The sequence below is a fragment of the Brachyhypopomus gauderio genome, chromosome 14 (assembly GCF_052324685.1).
Source record: "Brachyhypopomus gauderio isolate BG-103 chromosome 14, BGAUD_0.2, whole genome shotgun sequence".
Lineage (NCBI taxonomy): Eukaryota > Metazoa > Chordata > Actinopteri > Gymnotiformes > Hypopomidae > Brachyhypopomus > Brachyhypopomus gauderio.
The window spans coordinates 13,447,760-13,463,806 of NC_135224.1; the positions used below are offsets into that span (position 1 = coordinate 13,447,760).

Genomic DNA, 16,047 nt, shown 5'->3' on the forward strand with positions numbered 1-16,047 from the left:
GCCTGAAAGATAAATATAAATTCTCTCATAAAAACGTGACGTGAGTTGCAACAACAGCTCAGGTAAACACACTTCTGAGAAATGTCGTCTGCTCGGCAAAACATAACGGGGCTCAATGTGCTCTATTAGCCTACGAAATCCCTACGACAGAGAACGGCTGATCGTCTAAGGCAACGAGTTCCATAATTTTTGGTGTAATGTCCTTTGCCTTGGCGCCATCACTGGAAAACTTTTTTGCTAGCTTTATCAAAATAAACACGTGCAGGCGATTTTTGCTTGCGTCATCACAGCACATTGTTTCGGCCGTGTTGTTTCGGTGATGAAAGTATTTCGGCCGAAAACCGAAAATGCTAATTTAAGCCATTTCGGCCGAAAATTTTCGGTGGCCGAATTTTCGGTGCATCCCTAATATATTTATGTATTTTTTTTACTTTTTACCCCAGACCCGAAGATCAAACAGGAATTTAAAAAATCATAACCAATAATAGGGTTTACGCTAATTTATTGCAGATGTTTTTTAACAAATGAACAGTATTCCCTCCAAAAATAAACATCGTAAAGTGCGGGACATCCAGAGACAGCCACTATTAATCTCTCCTCAATTTTGCAATCGGAACAAATAATCAGTAGGAACCAAAGTCAGAGGTGCGGTTTCGGAGGAGGGTGCAAACATACTTTCTGATTGGTAGTCACCGCCGCGCGTCACTGCTCATTTGCATAAAGTTGAGCCAAGCTCAACTTGTTCGCGTCGCATAACTGCATATTGGAGTCGCCTCAGCAACAACATTAACTGGGAAAAAGTTTGGATGCTCCCACATAAATTTTTAATTACAAACAAAGTTAAGGAGATATCATATAAGATTTTACATAAATGCTACCATGCCAACCATTATATGCAAAAATTCAAGAAAAACATCAACACAAATTGCTCTTTCTGTAACTCCCATCCAGAAACAGTGGTTCATTTATTCTGGCATTGTTCGCAGAGCAAACAATTTTGGGGAGACCTCAGCAGATTTTTCATTGATCATCTCCTCAAAGATTTTGTTTTATACTGGGAAAATGTTGTCTTTGGCTTTCATAAGTATGCCAAGAAAGAAGGGAAATGCTATTTTTTACTAAACTTGATTTTGCTTCAAGCTAAATTTTTTATTCATAAAAGTAAGTTTGGTGGGAAGACCCCTTGTTTTTTGGTATTCAGAAAGGAAATGGAATATTATTTCAAATTGCTTGCTGATTCAACAAACAAGAAGGCTATCAGAACTTTGAATGTATGTTCCACTTATAACCTGTTTGTTTAATGTAGACAACCCCTGGCTCGTCTGGCTCATTTGTATGTTATGTTTTTGTATACTGTTCGTTGTATACTTACCTCTGTGAAGTGTGATTTAATAATAATAATTAAAAAAAAACTTGTTCGCGTCGCTCGAATCGCTCACTTCGCGTCGCGTCGCTTGGTGTCGCTCACTCTCATTGAAAATGAATGACTTCCGGTCGCCGTGCCGCTGAACGCCATTTTAGAGTTAATACTAATCCCAGTTAATGTCCTTAATATTACGGAAGGAAATGAGACGAGAAAGTTTTGTGATCGACAGAGAGTTTGACATTAAATGAGAGGAGGAAATGGTCTGTTATAGATAGTTCATCAGCAGTACAATCGAGAGGAGAAACACTCCTGGTGTTTGCGTTGTCTCTCCTACTGTGCAACATTTGCATCTTTGTTCTTGCAAGACTGCGGGCCCATTTTAGCCCAATGCGCCGTTATCTGTTCATCAATTTTGGTACAGTGTGCGGCTCTTATGCCGTTTCCACATCGCTTAAAAACCCGAAATATTGCCACAGGTTTAATTTGTGTGTCTTTTTGGTGCATTAAATATCTTTGTCGTTGTTAATGCTCTCGTTTCCCTCCATCTTTGTTGTGTACGTCTGCGTGCTTGCGTCAGTACCTGAGGAAACGATGGTGTATTTATGTTGCCTCGAAAAAAAAAAATCAATAAAAATAAAAAGTATATTGCCTCTGAAAATGTTAGAATAAGGAATAGATACTGGAAAACAAAACACCCGATTTAATCATGGTATTTGCCGATGCAAAAAGGCTAGGCGATGCATCGTGAATTCGCTCGCAAATTAAACCCGATGCAAATCTACCGGTGCAGTCGAATCGCAGACATGTGTACCGGTGAATCTCCACATCCCTAGTGTACACGTGTGTGTGTGTGTGTGTGTGTGTGTGTGTGTGTGTGTGTGTGTGTGTGTGTGTGTGTGTGTGTGTGTGTGTGTGTGTGTGTGTCTGGAACTAGGGTTAGGGTAACCGAGATCATATTGTAGTGGAGATTGGAATTTAGTTGTGTACATGAGATAATGTTGGTAGTGTAGTAGATTTATTTGAAATGACAGGGACATGATTAAGAGTGCATGAGGTTAACATAGTAACCCTGTAACCCTATAACATTAATCCTAACCCTAATCCTCAGTCACTGTAAACTAAGCCTCCAACAGTGTGTTTGTGGATTGTTTTAGAAGTGCTCCTTGTTCAGTAATGGGGCTCCCAGGGCAGTAATGGGGCTCCCGGGGCAGTAATTGTCTGCTGGTTAGAGAACCAGCACGTATAACATTTTAACGTTTTGTTTACTGTAAGACAGAAAACTTCGTCATCAGTGTGTGCGTGTGCGTGCGTTTGTGTGTGTGTTCTCTTTCTCTCCACCAGGTGCTGCAGAAGCTTGGGAAGGCAGACGAGACAAAGGATGAGCAGTTTGAACAGTGTGTGCTGAACTTCAAGAGACAGGAGGTGTGTCATACACAAACCACCTGGTCAGGACATCTCACACTTTTTTGAATATGTTATTATAACATATTATAACATTATAACATAACAGTATACCATATTATAACATAATAACATTGTAACATTATAGACATTATAACCAACAGTATACAGTAACATAATAATAAAACATTATAACATAACATTATAACTAACTATGCCATTGTAACATAATAGCATGATAACAATAACTTTATAATCCAACATTCCTTGAATGTTTTTGTACTTTTAATCATAGGGGGAAATTCTGGTCTCCAGGGATATTGCACAGACATGTAAACAAACAAAAATCATGAGGAACAAAGATAATAACACCGAACACACCAGGCAGCAGACAGTTGATAAAGCACATTAGTTACAAATCAATGGTCAAACACTGACAACACACACTACTGCACAGGAAGTAAACATGTTAACAAAGACACTAACTACAGATTTAAAGGCAGCTGCATGTTTAACAAGTAACAAACTAAGAAGTGAAGGCTGTGACAATGAGGAGACACACATTCATACACACACACACACACACACACACACACACCATTCTCACTAGTAAGACTTCCCTTGGGACTACTTGTGTTGAATTTGTGGTAATCTTTGATCCAGAGTTTGATTGTTTTGAGTAGTTTATATTACAGTATTATTATTACTAGTGTGTATTAGGATGGAGACTGTACAGGACAAACAATGTGAAGAAAAAGTGTGTGCTTGTGTTTTTGCTTATGCATCTATGTCATATAAGTCTAATCCCTGCTCCTTAGCTTGGTTTTTCTAATCCTGATTGGAGCTGAATGCACCAACCTGCTGTGGCTTAGAACAAGAGAAACCCTCTCCTCCCCTCCCTCCTCCCCTCCCCTCCCCTCCCCAGATCAGACAAGTATAATGTTTAGCAGGAACCCTTTGCACTGTTTCACCAATCACATGTAAATATTAATCTGCATGTGCCAGGCATTCTGTGCTCCGAGTCTAATTTTGTTTTTTGGTCACAGACGGAGGGTTCCCGGCTACAGAGAGAGATGAAAGCTTATATAGCAGCTGTGAAAGGTGACTCATCTGCACATGTGCACATGCAAACACACACATACATAAACACACTGACAACAACTCATAAATGAGGCAGCCTCCACAAATGCTTACAGTTGATTGGTTGAGAGTGATGAGTGGTAACATTGCAGGAATGCAGCAGGCCTCCATGAATCTGACAGAATCACTACACGAGGTCTATGAGCCTGACTGGCACGGCAGGGATGATGTGATGTGCATTGGGAAGGTGGGTGGAGCTTCAGTCCTATGAATCTATCAGCAGATTTACAGGGTCACGACAAACCCTAACCCTTACCCTAATTATATCCCAAACCCTAACTCAACTCTTACTCTAACTTGCTATATCCCAAACCGTAAACTTAACTCAAATCCTAAGTTGCAATTGTGCTTGGTGATGCACAAAATCATAGATAAATGTTAATTTGGTTGTTTTGAGTCTTGCATCCAACTCAGAATGAGAGACTCGTGGACATACAATTCTTAGAGGTGGGAGACTCACCCCACCCATGCCCTTGGTGGATGTGATGATGTGTCCACCTGTAATGGAACACTATTTCTCATTCCTATGCCTTTTGTAATGTATGCATTCAGCAAATTCTTCATTCTCCCCTAGAACTGTGATGCATTGTGGGAAGATTTCCATGAGAAACTGGTGGACTCTACACTCATTGCATTGGACACATATTTGGCTAAATTCCCTGATATCAAGGTATTGTTCATCTAGAAGCATGTGGCTAATTGTTGGGGCTTAGCAACAGGTAACTGTAATTGTGTATCTCCTCTGTAGGTGCGTGTGGCAAAACGAAGCCGAAAGCTAATTGACTATGATAGTGCGAGGCACCATCTTGAGACCCTGCAAACATCTGGCATTAAGAATGATAAAAAGGTTGCAAAGGTACAGGCTTTAAAATGCTTTAAACACTTCATACAGGAGAAAGTCTGTTTACACTTTGGGTTCGCTGAGCATATCTACAGACCAAAGCCTAATGATTTGGGGCAGTATGGCAAATGGCATCTTAAACTTGGAAAACCTTATAGAGATTACCAGATTACCATGGAGATTACCATGTGCTCCACTGACATGGCTATGCAGGAACCTGATCTTTCATTTGTTTTCCCATACAGGCAGAGGAAGACTTGAAAAAAGCCCAGAGGGTATTTGATGACCTGAATGTGGATCTGCAGGACGAACTGCCCACCCTGTGGGACAGGTGAGACTGCACTGAGATCACTGCTGTTATGACAGGGTAAGGCAGGCGTGATGCAAATGCAGGTTTTAAATTAATTTATTAAAGAAATAAGACAGGCAATGACACAGGGGAAGAAAACCAGGCAGAGGGGAACACACAAGAATACGGAGTTTACAAATGTAGACACAGCAAAATAGTAAGACACAAACAAATACCTAGTAACACCAATAATGACAACAACTTCCAATACCACGAACAACGAGGTTAACGCTAACAGATCAGGATGAACACGGAGGGCTAGGATACTCCACATAACACTGGGCTACACCATTAACAGGTACGAGGAAATTCCATACACTGTGACCATACACATACACTATAACAAGGGAAACAGGATCGTAAATCAAAAGGGAAACGGAGAACATGGATAGAGACACAAACAACCAGAACACACCAAGCAACTGAACTGGACAGTCAGTGACACGACACACATGAACAAACCAGGATTCAGGCAGGGAGATTGAGCAGAGGAAACTGTGAGCAGAATAGGAAGAACATACGAAGATCAACTTACAGACAATGACCAACAAGGGAGAACAGCCACGATGGGGAATAAATACACAGAGATGCCAAGACTAAACAAGATACAGGTGGAGGCAATAATCAAGGGGCAGGGAAACACAGGATGGGGCGTGACAGACAACAGGGAAACCATGGAAACGGGGCGGGACTAGAGAAAGCAAAACACTTCACGCAGACCAGGACAACAGGAAGACAGCTCATAGAGGCGAAGGGGGCAGAACCAGATGTGACAACTGCACTGAGATAACCGAGTCTTAATGGGACTTAAACTTGAATAACTGCTTAATTTGGGGTGATTTTCTAAGGTTTTTTTTTTTTATGATCACATTTTAATTCATTATTTTTGCTGTCAAATATAATGTTTTAATATTCTTACTTACATAATTCAAAACATGTGAACACTGCACATTCATGGCATCATCACTATAGCATCTACGCTACTGATGTATACTGATCTATGCTGAGGTATACCAAACTATACTGAGGTATTCTGGTCTATGCTGAGGTATACCAAACTATACTGAGGTATGCTGTCATTTATTGAATCTTTATTTATTGAAAGTAATTTACCACTAGGGTTAAGACTAACCATAGTCATACATGGTAGTCATTTTCAGCAGTGCTGAGGTCCTTTATCAGTTTGTTTATGGTGTAAACATAAAATGTGCCTTCAGTCAGCTTACACTGGTACACTGCAACTGATACAACTAGAGCTCTGTGACAGAAAAATGGATCCATGAATGGTGTGAATGGACACAGGAGCAGAGTGTAATACACAGAGAGTAGAGGTCTGCGCGGGACTGCTTTTTTAATCCCACTCCCGCCTGCTCCCGCTTGTTTTAGTCCCGCTCCCGCCAATAAATCCCTTGTTTTAATCCCGCTCCCGCCCGCTCCTGCTTGTTTTAATCCCGCACCCGCCCGCCACATACACATTTTTGTCGCCCCAGCCCACAATCCTAATATGATTTGAATTAATTAAATTTAGTACTTGAAATTTTCTTATGTATTTATTAAAACAGCAATATAGCGATGGATCGTGCTGTCCCATTTCTTACCACAGTCCAAACACATGCCGTCAGGTGACGTACACCAACACTTTCTGACATGTATCACAACAAGCAAATGGTAGACGATTTCCATCTCCATTAATTACAATGGAATATGACTTCCATACATCAGACTTTCCTGTAGTTGGCTTAATTGTGGTGTATTCGCCTGTTTTAATTTAATTTTCCACAGCTGAAACTGGTTGACCGTCTACACAGTCTCTGCCATTTCTGTATCAAAATGACAAAATGACGCACACTTCATGTTCACGTGATCAGTTGCTTAGCCAATATTTTGAATTAGTTTATTGCTTACTTACTGAATGATTAGTTGTTTTCGTCCTGTTCCTTATGCATGGAAATCATTGCGTTGTTAATATTATCATTTTCTAGACTATTTATTAATTTGCGGGATTTTTCTACATGTATATGCGGTCCTGCTCCCGCACTGCCTGGACTAATTAAACTCCCGCTCCTGCCAGTAACAAATAAATTCTGTCCCGCGCCGCAAGATATTCTGACGGGTCCCACAGGACCCACGAGATTACCGCAGGAGTGCAGACCTCTAACAGAGAGTGTCAGAGTGTAATACACAGAGACTAATTGTTTAAAGAAATAATTCATAATTTAATAAGCAGGCTGCAGTATTGCCCCAAAACTATAAGCTGAAAAATGTGGATAACTGTGTGGCCATGGTTGGCAGTATGCCATGTCAATTCATAGCATTAACCTGGACACAAACGCAGATTTATTATTATTTATTAAGAGTGAATCCAATACCAGGGTCATGAGAACAGTCCAAAGTCAGGAGTCAACAACTAAATGACCAACATGAATATAAGACATTAACAGGACACAGACAGATACACAACTACACAGGCAGATACACAACCACACAGGCAGATACATAACCACACAGGCAGATACTCAACCACACTGGCAAATACACAACTACACTGGCAAATGCACAACTACTCAGGCTGAGAAACAACTACTGTAATTGTATATTGTAAGCAATATACTGTATACATACACAGAAAAATTATAATAAATCTTGGAAGAGCTGAAAGTGTGAGAACTACACTAAAAAGGAGTGGAATACTGTAAACAGATCAAGGAAGTAAAGACATAAGACCAAAACAGCAGATGCCGTGCATTCATAGACTTATATTTATTTATTTTTTTATTTTTTTTTGTCAATTGTGATTTTCACCACAATCGAAATTTGTCCTCTGCTTTTACCCATCTGTGCAGTTAGAACACACACACACAGACACAGACACACACACACACACACACACACACTAGTGATTACTAGGGGACTGTGGTGCACACGTGCCCAGTGCGGTGGGCAGCCCTAGCCCGGCACCCGGGGAGCAGATGGGGTTAGGTGCCTTGCTCAAGTGCACCTCAGTCATGGCTCCAGGCCTGGGAACCAAACCTAAGACCCTCCAGTCACCAGACCGGTTCCCTAACCACCAGACCATGGCTGCCCCTTTTCTAATGGGATATGTCTCGTAGGAATGCAATCCTGTACATATTCTAATAGAATTTCAACATTTGTCTTTGCAGTCGAGTGGGATTTTACGTGACCACCTTCAAGAGTGTCAGCAGCCTAGAAGCAAAATTCCACAGGGAGATCTCCTTTGTAAGTCATTACTAATTACTAATACATTACTAATACCCATGTAAGCATTCACATTTCTCTGTGGTGTACAGACACACACACACACACACACACACACACACACACACACATACTAATAGTGTGTGCAAGAGTTCAACAGTCTGAATCTCAGCTGATTATGGGTGTGTGGCAAAGTCAGCAACTCACAAACTCACTTATGTCTGCTCTCATGAACATCATAGAAGAGCAAAATCTCTATTCATGCTTCATGCACAATCCACTTCACCTCACAGCATTATGATTACAGAGAGAAAAAAGCTGAGGTACACTGGATCAATTGCTTTGCATCCATTTTGACTTTGTTTAAATTGACTGATATGCATACACCATGAGTAAGTGTTTTGGTTTATTTTTTCTAGCTCTGTCATAAGCTGTATGAGGTGATGAACAGGCTTGCTGAGCAACATTCAGACAAAATGTTCACAATCCAAGGGGCCCCAAGGTGAGTCTTTAATGTCCAACCTTCCCTCAATATGTTCTGTATATGCCTTAAGAAGATCATCAACATTAAGGATCTTATACACTCACCGGCCACTTTATTAGGCACACCTGTCCAACTGCCAATTAATGCCAAATCTGCCAATCACATGGCAGCAACTCGATGCATTTAGGTATGTAGACATCGCCAAAACTTCTGCAGTTCAAACCGAGCATCAGAATGGGGAAGAAAGGTGATTTAAGTGACTTTAAACATGGCATGGTTGTTGGTGCCAGATGGGCTGGTCTGAATATTTCAGAAACTGCTGATCTACTGGGATTTTCATGACAACCATCTTACAGAGAATGTTCTGAAAAAGAGGAAATATCCAGTGAGCGGCAGTTCTGTGGGCGCATATGCCTTGTTTATGCCAGAGGTCAGAGGAGAATAGCCAGATTGGTTTGAGCTGACAGAACGGCAAAAGTAAGTCAAATAACCATTACATAAACTCAAATAATAAACTCAAATACGTAGTTTCAACCGAGGTATACAGAAGAGCATCTCTGAACCTTGGAGTGGTTGGGCTACAGCAGCAGAAGACCACACCGGGTGCTACTCCTGTCAGCTAAGAACAGGAAACTGAGGCTACAATTAGCACAGGCTCACCAAAATTGGACAATAGAAGATTGGAAAAATGTTGCTGACCATGTCCATACCTTTATGACCACAGTGTACCCATCTTCTGATAGCTATTTCCAGCAGGATAAGGCGCCATTTCAATAAATCATTAAAATGTATTTATATAGGGCTTTTTATAACAGCTGTTGTCACAAAGCAACTTTACAAGAGTCCAAGCCCCCAGTGAGCAAGCCAAGGATGACAGAGGCAAGGAAAAACTCCCTAAGAGCATGAGGAAGAAACCTTTAGAGAAACCAAGACTCAGGGGGGGAACCCATCCTCCTTAGGCCGATGACGGTCACCATAACAACAATTAGAGAGATACATAAACAAAGAAAAAATGGGAATGATAAATAATTCGCATATTTGTGTGTATTTATATACATGTGTTCTCTAAGTAATTCTTATTCAGTCCTAAACTTCTTGATGGTTGGTAATAGTAGTCCAGGGCTGCAGAGATACAGCCATAGCAGGGGAGAATTTGGGGTGGGGAGAGGGGCCAGTGCAGTGGGTTGATCCTTCATCCACAGCTAGTTAGGCAGGATATCAGGAAAGGCTTGTCTCTCCTCATCTTAGTATTTCTTGGGTAGGCGGGCAACCATTTGGAAAAATAAAAGAGGGAATATTTTATCTGTATGGGATCATATGCAGGACAAAGGAAATCTTAACATTTCTTGAGTGTGGTAGCAACTCCAGCATTAAATTATTATAGCCTAGCTAAAAAGGCAGTACCAGAAGGTAACAGAGACTTGGGAGCATTCTGAGATATTGGCATCCATCCACTACACTGTCAACAAACTTTAGTGATCACGTGCAGTGAAAGGATGACAGTTCCAGCGCCGCAGTTTACCATAAAACCCTTCGCCCATGAACCCCTGGATCTGTACCTTTATCTAAGGGGGCACATTAATTACCAAACACTAAACTAAAAGTTTTCAACCTATACTTAAAGATTGAGACTGTGTCAGAGTCCCGAATACATTCTGGAAGGTTAGAAGAATGGAATAGAATAGAATAGAATAGAATAGAATAGAATAGGCTTTATTGATCCCACAAATGGGAAGTTCCTCCGGGTCCATGGTGTAAAGCATCAGAGACTCGCCACCGTTCACATAGAGAGAAACATAGAGAGATAAACATTAGGAGGAGATAAAAAAAATATGATCACAGATTATTCTCGCAGTCTGTGAACACACAAAAAATCCCCATAGCACATATAAGCATTGATAACACTGTCAAGCAGTGAGAGGTGTGATTCATCTAGACGGGAAGGGGGGAGCCAGAGGCCTGGTGCAAAGATTTTGTGTCAAAGTTCGCGGGGGAAAGTGAGGGCCCTCCTCTGACAGTCTCTGTGTGGAAGAAGGAGCAGGTATGATGTTGACCTTCAGGGAGAATTTTGTTTGGGAGCCAATGTAGATAAGCAAGAATGAATAATTTAGCAAGGAGCCTGTCCTTGAGCACATGAAACTCCTCTTAAGTCAGCAGTCTTCCAACTGATCCAACTTCGTACATAGAGCAGCGAGACCCTCCATGATCGAATCCAAGCTTTTACTAACAATCACAGTCTGCGTTCCGACAGCTCAACCCATCGCATCAATCATGTTGGGCAATTTCCATGAGCGTTCGATAACTGACCCCACTATTTTAATTTCCCAATACACCAGGGCAACGCCACAACAGACACCCAGTGATCATTGTTCCAAATAAGTAAACATACTCAACATCTTTTAGGGAGAGGAGTGAGACACAAACCATGCCACGTCCACCATGGGTCGAACACATATCCAGCTGAGATCGTTCTGTCCAGACATGTGGGTTCTCCCGCCCCATGACTCCTCATAAAAAAAATAGTGTCAATTGCGTTAAGAGACCACCTCATCAATTCCATTTTCTTTATTCAAATTCGAAGAGCAGCGCCAGGGTACTGAGACGAGAAAACCAGGGAGTGCAGGAGCATAGTTGGGGGGGCCTTATAAGAAAAGGCTCTTCCCCCTGCTGCTATTAATTGTTGGAACTAATAAGAGGACAGCACCCTGTGATCTTAGTAGATGTGGGGGTTCATAATAGGAGATAAGTTCCTGGAGGTAATCAGGAGCGAGCCCATGCAATGCTTTATAAGTCAGTAGAAGAAATTTAAAATTTTAACTGGGAGCAAAATGCAGGGCTGATAGGACTGGCCTGATATGATCGAATTTTTTAGTCAGAACTCAGCATTTTTAACTACTTGAAGTTTATTTAGATTCCTATTTGAGCATCCTGACAGTAATGAGTTACAGTAGTATAGTCTGAAGCTAACAAAGGCATGTAGCAATTTTTCTACATCATGCTGGGATAATGCATTTCTTAGCTTGGCAATGTTGTGGAGAAAAGCTAGGATACTACTATCCTAGTAGTATTATCTATGTATTTATCAAATGATAGGTCAGAGTCTAATGTGACGCTGATATTGTTGGCTACTGAGCCAGGTGTAATGGGGAAGTCTGCAAGATATTTTCTGTCTTGTGGCCTTCCGGCCCAGAAGAACCTTTTTGTCACCATTAAGTTGGAGGAAGTTTAGACACATTCAGCATTTAACATCTTTTACGCAGGCCTCAATTTTTCCTAGTTTGTGTTTGTCATCATGTTTGGCTGATATATAAAGTGGAGTGTCATCAGCATAGCAGTGAAGGTTGACACCATGTTTGTTTATAACTATGCCCAATGGTAGCATATGTAATGTAAATAATAGTGGTCCTAAGATGGAGCCTTGCAGGACTCCATATTTCACTTTTGTGCATTTCCAGTGTATTTAAATTAGAAATGTTTCTGAAGAGCCACCTTCTGATTTTAAAGCATTTTATGGTTCTTCCTATTAATCAACAATTGATGTGGTACAGTTCGGTTAGTCCTTCTCTTATAGAAGAAAGACAAGGTATGTTTAACCCTAACCTAACAATATTATCTCCACAGAAGCACTGCAGTACTTGGAATAAAGTCAAAGGCAGAAAGAATGCATGTTTAATTGCTGATAGGAGTGAAAATAACAAAAAACTCATTAGATGCAAATACAAATTGTGTAAATAGGTGCATGTAAAAGTGGATAATGTGGAATAATCTGTTATTATTTGTAGTATTGTTTAGTGAGTCTGCATAGAGGCAGCAGGGGGAGCTCTTGTGTAAATGTTGAGCAGTGGCAAGGGAGAACGAAGAAGTGTGTGCAGTAACGTGTTGAACCGAATAAAGAAAGATCTGAAGTTCTACATCAGCTTTGAACTTACTCATTTATAGACAATATGAAAATGTCATTATATGTCATTATAGACAATGCAAAATGTCATTTGCAGTTGTGTGTAAGAGTGAATATGTATATGATGTCATTTGCAGTGACTCGGGCCCTCTGCGTCTAGCGAGGACTCCAACACCTCCTGAGGATGAGAGTCCAGAAGGTAGTCCTGTTGATAGTCCTAACCACACACTGAGGCCAGCATCACCCGGCCCTCCTCGACCCAAATCACCATCGCAGGTAGGTTCTGGAATGCCTCCATACCCACTGCAGTATAAATCAATTAACATGAGTTGTTACATTTCCTTTTTTAAACCCAAAACTCTTACAAGACCTCAAAATAGCTTTCTAGATGCATGACATAAACCTAGAAAGGTTAACAGGGCAGAAATATAAGATTTCATTTTATTAAATTGAAATGTTTTAAATGCAAAAATGCTGTCGTAACTGATCAAATAAAATACTTTGTTTTTGATTGTACTTAATCCTTTGCTGTGTATGATCATATGTAGTCTATTCCCTTTAGATTGTTCTGAAACTGGCCTACAATACTCAATAGGTAGATTATCTGCAGGATTGATATATTAACTACTGGTGGAGAGTTTTGGGTAGAGATTTTCCATCACTTTAGGCTTAGGGGTTAGGTTTAGGGTAGGGGTTAGGATTAGGGTAGGGGTTATGGTTAGTGTTAGTAGGTAAAACAGACTGTTGTTACTTCTTTGCTGTCACTGTTAACATAGACAATGAAATTAACAATATAAGCTATTAATATCTGCTGCAATCACATTTGAGTGTCATTTCTACTGTTATCTCCATTTTTTTCTCTTCTTCATGATACAGAATGAAGATGTAAGTGTGTGTGTAGCCTGCAGCCATAATCAGTTATCTGTCTTTATATCAGTTATATCACATATGATATATCATAAGTTATATCATATGTTTTGTCTTAGATAATATTTGGTAGAGGTAGTTGAGAGTTTTGAGCTGAGATGCAATGAAGGGTCATTGTGTGATTTTGATGTATGAGCACCAGTAGCAAACCGTGACCATTATACCTGGGCCCGCTCCCATCACCCCCCCCCCCCCCCCCCCCCCCCCCCCCCGAAACATTAGTTTCCTCTTCTAATTACCTGCAATTAAAAAAACATTAAAATTGAGACGACAGTACAGCTTTAAAAACGCAATAAACAATAGCATATGTACTAGATAACTTCTTAAGCAAAATAAGGTTCCAACAAAATAATGTTCACAGCTCCGTGTTCCTCGGGAGCGGAATATGTAAACAACGCGCACGAGGGCGTCAAAGGAATGAATCGAAACTAGCTAGCGGTGATACGCTAATGCCAGCTAGTGTCGCCACAGTGGGCGGAAATTATCATACAGTTAAGCCTGCCCACTAAAAGGGAAGATATGATTAGTCAATTTTACTGTCATTTGAAACTGGTATTGTGCTGAATTATAACTGTCAGGGCCTCTGTAAACAAACAGCGGGCATCACAGTCCTGATAGGGGGAGACACAGGCTCACAGGCTTCCACTTAACCCCTCACCTTCCAACACAGATTGAATAGACACGGGTGAATAATTTATTTGCTTATATTTTTGTAATTGTTTAGATGTCGATTGTCAAACTGTAAGTAGATAAAATAAAATTGGATAAATTATATTATATATATTTATGTTTTAAGAATATTTTAGGCCCTCTGAGAGGGCATAGAGGGCCCTGATGGTTCCCCACTGATGAGCACATATGCTGGATAGTGTTTAATGTTGGATGGTGGCTAATTAATGCTGGGTGGTGGTTAATTAATGCTGCATTATGGTTAATTAATGGTGGTGGTTAATTAATGCTGCATTATGGTTAATTAAAGGTTAGTTAATGCTGGGTAGTGGTTAATTAATGTTGGATGGTGATTAATTAATGCTGGGTGGTATTTAATTAATGCTGCATTATGGTTAATTGTGGCGGTTAGCTAATGCTGGGTGGTGGTTAATTAATACTGGGTGGTGGTTAATTAATGCTGGGTGGTGTTTAATTAATGCTGTATTATGGTTCATTAATGGTGATGGTTAGTTAATGATGGGTGGTGGTTAATTAATGGTGGTGGTTAGTTAATGCTGGGTGGTGGTTAATTAATGGTTAATTAATGCTGCATTATGGTTCATTAATGGTGGTGGTTAGTTAATGCTGGGTGGTGGTTAATTAATGCTGCATTATGGTTCATTAATGGTGGTGGTTAGTTAATGCTGGGTGGTGGCTAATTAATGTTGGGTGGTGGTTAATTAATGCTGGATTGTGGTGTCCTCCATGACATTATCAGCTCAAGATTGGGCCTCCGAAGCCCCCTCCTCCCAAAGTTACCCCGAGCAAGGACGTTGCACAGGATCAAATCATTGACCTGTTTGATGGAGGCTTTCCAAGTATCAATGTCACGTCACCACAGGTGAATGCTTATTTAACCCTCATGCCCTCCTCAAATTTTGCACCCTCTGGACACCTTCGTGGCAAAAATGTACACGCACCAAAAAACTGCTCTTAAATCATAATACATCAATATTTTATCTTGCTTTTTTTTTCATAAATCACTTAATCAATTTCAGACCTACTCAAAACTACCAAACATGAAATTATTTTCAGGATTTTAACCCTTTAAATGACAGTTAAATTATTTGAAGTATTGCAATTTTTTTGGAAAAAAACACAAAAAATTGATTATTTTCCATAAAACAAACAGTAGACAGATGGGGCATTGGTGGTAATTAGAGTCTTAGATATGGCAAAGATTAGTAACAAAATTGTTTTGATTGCATTATTATTTTTTATGTAGTGCCAGATTTCATATTTTGCACCCTTTGGACACCTTTGTGGCAAAAATGTACATGCACAAAATCAGCAATAAAATCCTCATATGTGAACATTTTTTTTTGCTTTTTTTTCATAAATCACTTAATCTACTTCAGCCCTGATCAAAATGATCAAATATTCAATCATTTCCAGAATTTTAACCTTTTAAATGACAGTTTAATTACATGAATGATTAATTATTTGTTTAAAAAACCCACAAAAATTGAATTATTTTCCATATAATAAATACTAGATGGATGGGACATTGGTGGAAATTAGAGTCTTGGATATATCAAAGATTAGCAAAAAAATAGATTTTATTGCATTATCAATTTTTATGTAGTGCCACATATTCCCTCTGAACACCTTCGTGGTCAAAAATGCCCCATTGACTTCCATTGAAACCACGTTTTTTGATCTCACTGCAGTTACAGTATAAAACCATGCATTTTGAAATGTCAGTATTTCATTT

General features: G+C 40.0%; 1 protein-coding gene across 5 annotated transcripts in view; it reads left to right on the forward strand.

Moving 5' to 3' along the window:
* amph (amphiphysin) overlaps positions 1-16,047 on the forward strand; it is a 48,499-nt gene that overhangs the window by 14,190 nt on the left and 18,262 nt on the right. For 3 of the 5 annotated variants that reach the window (XM_076972162.1, XM_076972163.1, XM_076972164.1), the window contains exons 2-11: positions 2,708-2,788; positions 3,814-3,868; positions 4,000-4,094; positions 4,482-4,577; positions 4,656-4,763; positions 4,994-5,079; positions 8,259-8,334; positions 8,733-8,815; positions 12,833-12,971; positions 15,052-15,174. In XM_076972162.1, coding sequence (XP_076828277.1) covers positions 2,708-2,788; positions 3,814-3,868; positions 4,000-4,094; positions 4,482-4,577; positions 4,656-4,763; positions 4,994-5,079; positions 8,259-8,334; positions 8,733-8,815; positions 12,833-12,971; positions 15,052-15,174 — 942 coding nt within the window. Of the gene's footprint in view, positions 1-515; positions 1,782-2,707; positions 2,789-3,813; positions 3,869-3,999; positions 4,095-4,481; positions 4,578-4,655; positions 4,764-4,993; positions 5,080-8,258; positions 8,335-8,732; positions 8,816-12,832; positions 12,972-15,051; positions 15,175-16,047 lie in introns of those variants that run through there. The other 2 variants (XM_076972167.1, XM_076972166.1) reach the window with 2 other exon arrangements.